The sequence below is a fragment of the Rhododendron vialii genome, chromosome 11a (genome assembly GCF_030253575.1).
Source record: "Rhododendron vialii isolate Sample 1 chromosome 11a, ASM3025357v1".
Taxonomy (NCBI): Eukaryota; Viridiplantae; Streptophyta; class Magnoliopsida; order Ericales; family Ericaceae; genus Rhododendron; species Rhododendron vialii.
The window spans coordinates 16,491,183-16,499,772 of record NC_080567.1 but is presented as its reverse complement, the minus strand read 5'-3'; the positions used below and the strand labels follow the sequence as shown (position 1 = coordinate 16,499,772).

Here is an 8,590-nt window from a genome sequence, read left to right as displayed (position 1 = left end):
CTACATAAAGAAACAATTGGTTAGCTAACACAAATGCATGTATTAGTGTTGATGGGAATTCTTGCTCGGATAGCTACAACCATAATCATTCTATCAAATAGGTGACACTGACAACATTGAAAATGGAAGAAAATGGAGTTAATAAGAAAGTTGATTGTCTAATAATATATTGTCTGCCTTTCTGGTGGTAAATACTCGCTTTCAATCCCTCACATAGTTTCCAAAAGATAGAATTACTACATTAACTGCCGGTATGGAAGAAAAATCTTTGCAACAGTGACCCTAGCATAGTAACTCCCCCCTTCATTCAAGGATTATGTACAAGAGATGTAGGTTTTGCAAACTGTCCGGAGTTATTGCTGCGTGGGCAGTTCTTTTACAGTTTTGTTAGCTAGATTTGTTTTTAGTTTCATATGTTCATCCCTTTCTGTCGATGAAGGTTACAAAGCATTGTCAATCTCTATTCCTTTTTTAGGAAAGTTACATAGCATAAGGAAAGGGGATCACCACCCTTGTATACCAGTATAGATTGGTATTTGGAGGAATTTTTTTCCGCTTGAAAGACGTAGTCTATATGTTTATTTGTTAAGTTGGTTTGTAATTTTGTCATCAAATGAATGGGAATAATTCTCGAAAATCGAAGTAGCTTTTGAAATAGAGAATATATGGAGGTATCTTACTATCTGTTCAGTACAAGATGAGAAAAAGTCTTGGAGCGGTGGAGTTTCTCAGTTATGTAGTTCACAAGGGTGGTTGGATATGGTTTCATAATTCTTCATTTGGCATTTGATTTGGCACTGTAGAAAATGGTTATATTGCATTTCAAATAAACATCATGCCCCAAACTGCTATGATTTTCTTGTAAATGGCCTGGCCATGAGAAGGATTCTACTCTTTCCAAATGCGTCAGTAACAATTGTTGATAATTTTAGTGAACTTGTGGAATGCTATTAGAATCTCACTGCCTCGGCTAGTCGGCTGAAACATTTCTGAGGAGAATGCCATTGATGTTCCTCAGGAACCCTTGTGAGTAGTTAGTAAAGGAATAGTAGAATTTCTAATGTCTCAATAAAACCGTGTCAGCTTGGCATGATGATATGTATGTGGGTTTTTCAGGTCTGGATGGTTCAAAAGGCAGTACTTATCTTCATAGCAACAGTGAAGCGGTTGCCAACCTCAATGTCGTTCCTCAACTATTGGTCAGTTTGGGTAAGAAAGTGAATGCAAGTGTTTATCCACCCAATGCAGTCAGTTTAAGGAATTCCATACATTCTTCAAGTCAGAAGGAGTTTGAGACAACAGAAAGGGATACAAGATCCATGAATTTTGTTAGGGGAATAATGGAGGGGGATAGAAGGAACAATATGGGTGGTTCTCAACTTTCTCAATACGGCATTGAACACAATGCAGATATCGTCCATATAAAGCTGATGCGCAATAATACCTTTGTCACTGTGACAGATTCAAAGGGGAACAAAAAGTTTGGAGCTTCCTCAGGAATGTTGTCAGAAATGAAAGGAGGGCCTAAACTCTCGAGATATGCAGCTGAAGCAACTGCTGAACATGTTGGTCGATTAGCTAGAAACATGGGGCTGAAGACTTTTGTGGTGAAAGTCAACGGATTTACTTATTTTAAGAAGAAAAAGCAAGCGATTGTGAGCTTCAGGGAGGGGTATACCCATTCACGGGGTGATCAGAATCCCATAGTGTATATTGAGGACACAACTCGAAAGGCCCATAATGGATGCAGACTCCCAAAGAAGCGGCGTGTGTAGACTGAAATATCGGTGCTCACTTGTGTGTTCCTTGTGTAATGCTGGATTTGGGGATGAGGCTAATTGTCCGATGAATAGTTAAGAAATTTAATTCCTTGCAACTAAGTGGTTCTAAAATTGTTGGACGCGCTGGTGGTACTTGCTTTTTATTTGTAGGGCTTCTATGGTAGTTAGAGGCGCTAAGAGGAGGTTACCTGCTGTTGTCTATGAGTATTTGAATTTCATTGTGATGTTTATTTCCAGAATCATTAGTGCAGAATATTGTTATCCCTGTGGTTTGAATTCATTTTCTCGCTGTTAGTGCTTGAATTGCTTGCAGGAGTGGGGTTAAGAAAAGTTTTCTTATTTCACTGAGTTATCTACTTCATTGTGATCCAACTGTCGGAAGGATTTTAATTGCAATTGGAAAATTCTGAACTTTTATGGCGCTATTCACTCAATAATCTGATAAAGGCCCCTCCTGTGTAGCATTTGAACAGGCTTCTTGGAGATCGATATTTCTGCTGTCAATTTGTTCAATTGTTAGGTCTAAAGGCAAATGCATGGAATGCATTATCAGTGAACTGAGCCAAAGATAGTGAACTTGAAGTTCCACGTTTCTTGTTGTATGAAGTTTTCGTTTACTTCCTTTATCATCGTCTATGCAAAAACATTGTTTGGCTAGCGAATTCTGGAATCAGGATCGCTGGCTCCTGTGCTTGACAATTTGCATTGAAGTATGATGATAGCAGTTGAAGACAGAAAGGTGCATTTTGCTCAGAGCATCTCCAAGTTCCCAACCATGCTTCGATCTGGCTCCTGTGCTTGACAATTTGCATTGAAGTATGATGATATCAGTTGAAGACAGAAAGGTGCATTTTGCTCACAGCATCTCCAAGTTTCCAACCATGCTTTAAATATCCAGGGGAGATTTTGTAATGTATTCCCTCCTTTTTTCAACTTTTTGTACCTAATAGAAGAATCTTGGAGTTTCATCATCCTTTTTAGAAATTTAGTCTTCAAATTTACTTTTGGGAACCTCCATTTTGGGAACCAAATTCCGAAAAAAGACGATGAGTTCCTCTAAGATTTTCTCATAAAGTACACACAAAAGAAGAAGAAGAAATGAGGGAGCAAATTACTCCCTCCGTCCCTTATTTATAGTCCGGTATTCCATTTTGGGCTGTCCCTTAATAAGCGTCCATTTTGTAAAGTTAGTGGGTAAAAGTTGATGAATTGTCTATTTTGTCCCTAAAAGTAGATTCCATTTTAAAAAGTAAGTGAGTAAAAGTATAATGATCATAGGTAAGTAGGGAAAGTAGAGGAAAAAGTTGATGTGAAAGGTATAATGATGATGTCTTTTTAATAAGTTGGAATTACGAAACAGGACACTTAAAAAAGGACGGAGGGAGTACAAATTTTTACTCTTACTCCAAATCTGAAGATTTGGAGGATTGTTGGAGATGCTTTCATTCCTCCCAATCTTTGGGGGATGAATAAACCAATTTTAGCTGCAAAAGAAGAAGTCAATTAGGCCAGTTCCGCAAAGGTTCTTACTATTTTTTAAGTAGTTATTTTTTGTTTTATAAGACAGGTCATTCTCTCACAATAAATTACCTTTAATTTAAAAAATAAGTACTTATTTCTCTAACCTTAGAGACGGGGACCAAACAGTGCAAACACCCACCAAGACAAACTAGTGCCAGTGTTGAAGTTTAAAGTAAAAAGATTGGAAGTTTAGGGGATAAAAATGACATTATACCTCTTTACCCGTTCTTTCCTCCCCCAACTTCCAAACACAGCGTTTTATGTCCTCAGACTCCCTTCCACTCTTCCAATGAGGAAGATGCGTCGAATGGCAGCTGTTGCAGTGATCTCTAACCCTAGAAGCAATGATCTCTAACCCTAGAATGGCTTACAATTAATGAAGAAAAGGTATCTCTCTTCTCCTTTCCCTCAATTGTAACAATTTGGGAGGTGATATAGCGTTGTTTCACACCCAAATTCCAACAAACCCTTTTGCTCCTGCTACCATTGGAAAGATGGGTCCAACTCAAATACAAAAATTGGTGTTCGAAAAACGAAAATCTTCAATAAGCTCGACAATGCTCTTAGTTTGTTCCGTTGGATGGTTCATATTCGATCTCGTCTTTCTATCATCGATTTTTGTCAGCTGTTATGTGCTATTGCCAAAATGAAGCAAATATTCAACAATAATCACTTTGTTTAGAGAAAATCTGCGAGATGGAAATTCCAATTGATGGGTATACGCTGGCTATTCTGATCAATTGCTTTTGCCGCATGAATCATGTTGATTATGGGTTTGCTGTCTTAGGTATATTCTTTAAATGCGGTTACAAAGCGGATGTCGCTACCTTCAACACTCTAATAAACAGGTATATTTTACAACACTTGTGATGCTGTGAAATTGTTCCTAAGGTTGATAAAAGATTGAGATTTCCTACCTAATGAGGTTACTTATGCGACCATCATAAATGGGCTTTGTAAACTTGAAAACACTACAATAGCTATACAGTTGGTCAGTAGTATGCAAAACTGGAACTTTAAGTCTACTGTTGTGATGTATAGCACAATCATCGACAGACCTTTGTAACGATGGAAAGGTGGATAATGCGTTGAGCCTTTTGTCTGAGATGAGAGAGTGGGATGTTATGCCAAATGTGGTAACCTATAACTCTTTGGTTGATGGGTTATGCAAAACAGGTCGACAAATGGATGCCACAAGAATGTTGAGAGACATGATAGTGCAAAATATATTTGGTAATGTTATAACATATAATATTTTGGTAGATGCACATTATAAAGAGGGAAAGACTAAAGAAGCACAGAAAAATACTTGCAATCATGATTCGAAGGGTAAGGAACCCAATGTAGTCACTTACAGTGCACTTATGGACGCGCGGTTAATGTTGGCAAGGACACATGGACAAAGTAAAAGAAGTGTTCAACTCCCAAGTGGACAAGGTGTTAGTAATTTATTTTAATCAACAGGTATCTGTAATCTTAACGTGTGGAAATTATTAAGTATTTAATATCATGGAGCTCGTAATATAATTGAGATAAGGACGGAAGTGCAATTATAATTTTGTAGTGGAGTGAATTATAATTAGTGAAATAAGAAATAGAATCCTAGTGGGATTAGGTTTTTTTATTTACACTAGGAGCCTAGACTTATTACTCCTTAGGTCCCTATCGTAGCCCTATATATACATGTTATGCTCTCTAGGTCAGATTGATGTTTTTTTTTCTATTATTCAATAAATAGAGGCAGGCTTAGAGAGAGCAAATAGATCACGAAAGAGTCCACACTCAGTTTGTGTTCTAGACATACAAGGAATATGATAGAAGATCGTAAGGTACGGTCGAGCAGTATTTGTGGTTTATAGCAAGGCGTGCTATAACAAGTTCAACCAGCATTCGTGTCGCAGGGAGTTGAGATAGAACCCTAATTCCGCCTTGTAGGATTTTACAATTTTTGTTGTCTAATCTGTACGCGTCATTACTAGGTCTTGGGGATTCAGTTTCCCAATAGTGGTATCAAAGCAGGCTGTAATCGCGCGTATGGATTAAACATACCATGTTGTCTGTAGATTATAGAGGGTAGAACATAGAACTGTGCTAACCCTTGTTTTGTAGCATTCTTACCCAGCTATTATGATCACATCTTTTTTTGTTGATTTTGTGTGATTGGATCCCACGATAATTTTTTCGTGGTTATTGTTATTTATTGGGTACCACAATTATTTTTCGTGATTGTAATAATTAACGTAGCATGTGTTATTTATTGGGTGCCATGATTATTTTTCGTGGTTGTAATAATTAACGTAGCATGTGAACTCCATTGGAGGCATAAGATCGATGTTTGTATGTTTCTTCGATTGTAATAGCATTCGACAGTTATTCGGAGATCGAAGATGGTAAATACAAAAGATACAAGTTGTTTGGCTCGCAACAGATTTTTTTCCAGATTCGTGGGGTCTAATTGCAGGGCTGTTTCGACCCAGTAAGTATTAGAATTAGAAAATCTGTTCTTCACGAAAGTTGTAGATAATTGAATTTTGAATCCAACCCAATTTGAATCACTTAAATTGAAGGTCAGATGAGGAAGATATGGTCAAAATACTGAAGGCTGTGAGTTTACGCGGGAATATGTCAAATCCGAATTTTCTTGCCTAAGCACAGTTGGATTTTGGTTTTCTTGGTTGATTCAAATTATCTCAGCCTTCCACACAAGTATAGCTGAAGAATTTCAAGTTTGGAAAGATTGCTTAAGGATTTCAAGTTTAGAAGGATTCCTTGTTGTTCAAGGATTGCATCTTTGACCATAATAGCTGGATTCTTTATCTTGTGTTTCCTTATTATTTTTGTTTCCATATTGTTTGCATATGTGATAGTTTACCATATTGGGACAACATGGTAATATATAGCCTTTGACCTAGATCACGTTTTTTTTTTCAAACTCAAAAATTTTGATAACCCTCACAAATTTTTTTTTTTAAATAACTAAGTGGGAGATGGAGTTTATTTTTATAAATCCCACAGTTTCCATTGCTAGTATGTAGATGATGTAATTAATTTTGTGTGATGGTTTTAGAACCTTCCCCCCTCATCAGGCAAAATTAATTATGGCCTCATCGGTACAAACTTCCTTAAAGGATAGGTCTATGATAATTGTTGTGTGAATTACTTCTCCGTCAGAGGTAATTCATAACGGAACAATGGGTTATGGGGCTAGGTAATGGTATACACTTAGCTGTAAATAATAGTATCCTCACCATCTGAGTCACTATTATTATTTATAGGGCCAAAGCTATATTGGCTATTTAATTTTGCTTGGCATGGTATAGTGTCTAGATAATAAAATTAAAAGGTTGTGCCTATCTACACAAATGATAAAGAGTAGAGGACTTCCCATCGAGGCATGCTCTACATGGTGTGTAAGGTTGCCAATGTTTTTCTTTTAACATATGGAAGAGGGAACCAATATTAAAATGAAATTCAAAGTTTTTATTGCCCTTCATAATTGATTGTTATATTATTTTATTCTCAGATTCAAAAAATGGGCTCTTTCAATCCACTTGCCATTATTCTCAAAGAAAATAAACTTACTGGACCAAATTATGTTGACTGGAAAAGAAACTTGGATATTGTGTTAACTGCCGAGGGCCACAAATATGTGTTATCTACGGCGTGCCCTCCTATACGTGAAGAGAATGCCACAGAACAGGAAGCAAAGCCTTATAAAGATTGGGTTAAGGCTGATGAGATGGCGCGGTGTTATATTCTGGCTTCTATGTCGAATATATTGCAACATCAGCATCAAGCTATGGAAATTGCTTCCGATATGATGGTGAACCTCAAAGAAATGTTTAGGGATCAGAATCGGACAGCAATGCTAGTTTCTATGAAAGAATTTGTGAGCATCACCCATGTTGAAGGGACCCCGATTAGGGATTATGTTCTAAAGATGATAGCTCTTCTTAATGAACTAGAGATCTTTGGAGCCGAAATTGATGGGGAAACCCAGATCGATTTCGTTCTTAACTCGTTGCAATTTGAGAGTTTTAAGCAGTTTCGCCTGACTTATTCTATGAACAAAATGCATTTATCTTTGGCGGAACTTCTTAAGAAACTCCAAGCAGCTTAGGGTCTTTTGGTTGTGAAGAAACCACCATCAGTGTTAGTGACAGAGAATGCTTCTACTTCTAAGCTGAAAGGAAAGAAGAAGCAGAACAAGTCTCAGAAAAAAGGTTGTGGAGGGAGTTCATGCGCCTCAAGGTAGAGTAAAAAAGCCTGCTGGCAAGTGTTTTCACTATAAGCAGCAAGAACACTGGAAGAAGGAATGTCTATTCTATCTCAATAAAATGAATAATCAAGATAGATCTTTTCGCTAGTCGTTGAATCATGTTTAGTGGTGTTATCTACTAGTACCTGGTGTGTAGATATGGGAGCCACTAATCATATCTGCAATTTGTTGCATAGGTTCCAGGAAACCAGAAGACTCAGTAATGGGGAGATTTATCTACATATGGAAAATGCTACGAGAGTGGCAGCAGTTGCAGTAGGAAATGTTTTTTTTTTAATTTTAGTAGTAATAGGAGTTTAATTTTAAGAGATTGTCTTTATGTTCTCACACTTAGAAGAAACTTGTTTTCAATTTCTAAGTTGATTAAAGATGGATATTTGATTTATTTTAGTAACTTTGTGGTTATTAAGTTAAATAAACATCTTATCTGTTATGGTTCATTGGTTGATGATCTCTACATTATTAATCATATATTTCCTACAGCGCAACTGCATGAATTGAATAACACTAATAATTTACCATGTAAGAGAAAATAGCCTTCTAAATTGAACCAAACGTATCTTTGGCACTTACGTCTTGGTCATATTAATCTGAATAGGATTTCTAGACTGGTTAGAGATGGACCTTTAGGTTCATTAGAAGTTAAGGAACTTTCAGTCTGTGAATCCTGTTAGGAAGGTAAGATGACCAAAAGGTCTTTTTCAGCAAAAGGATATAGAGCCAAAGAGCCGTTGGAATTGGTTAACTCTGATTTGTATGGGCCTATGAATGTCCAAGCTAGAGGTGGTTTTGAGTACTTTGTCACTTTTATTGACGATTACTCAAGGTATGGGTACATTTGTTTGATGCGCCATAAGTCCGAATGCTTTGAGAAATTCAGGGAGTATAGGGCGGAAACGAAAAAGCGTTTGGGTAAATGTCTCAAGACACTACGATTTGATCGTGGTGGTGAATACTTCTTGGGAAAGTTTAGGGACTACTTGTCAGCTGAAGGGATTACATCCCAATT

General features: G+C 37.1%; 2 protein-coding genes across 3 annotated transcripts; both read left to right on the top strand.

Moving 5' to 3' along the window:
* Window positions 1-535: 535 nt before the first annotated feature.
* Window positions 536-2,111, top strand: LOC131306668 (small ribosomal subunit protein uS11m-like). The gene has a single exon (XM_058333068.1). It carries the CDS (start codon window positions 1,098-1,100, stop codon window positions 1,773-1,775), a length of 678 nt encoding a protein of 225 aa, XP_058189051.1. The 5' UTR covers window positions 536-1,097; the 3' UTR covers window positions 1,776-2,111.
* Window positions 2,112-3,529: 1,418 nt separating this feature from the next.
* Window positions 3,530-8,014, top strand: LOC131306671 (uncharacterized). 2 transcript variants are annotated; one of them, XR_009193961.1, is made up of 3 exons: window positions 3,530-3,689; window positions 4,090-4,150; window positions 7,758-8,014. XR_009193961.1 is itself a non-coding variant. In XM_058333071.1 (2 exons), exon 2 carries the CDS (start codon window positions 6,835-6,837, stop codon window positions 7,420-7,422), a length of 588 nt encoding a protein of 195 aa, XP_058189054.1. In that variant the 5' UTR covers window positions 3,530-3,689; window positions 4,090-6,834; the 3' UTR covers window positions 7,423-8,014. The 2 variants fall into 2 exon arrangements, 1 of the variants encoding a protein (XP_058189054.1); XM_058333071.1 differs by having other exon boundaries at window positions 4,090-8,014.
* Window positions 8,015-8,590: the final 576 nt, after the last annotated feature.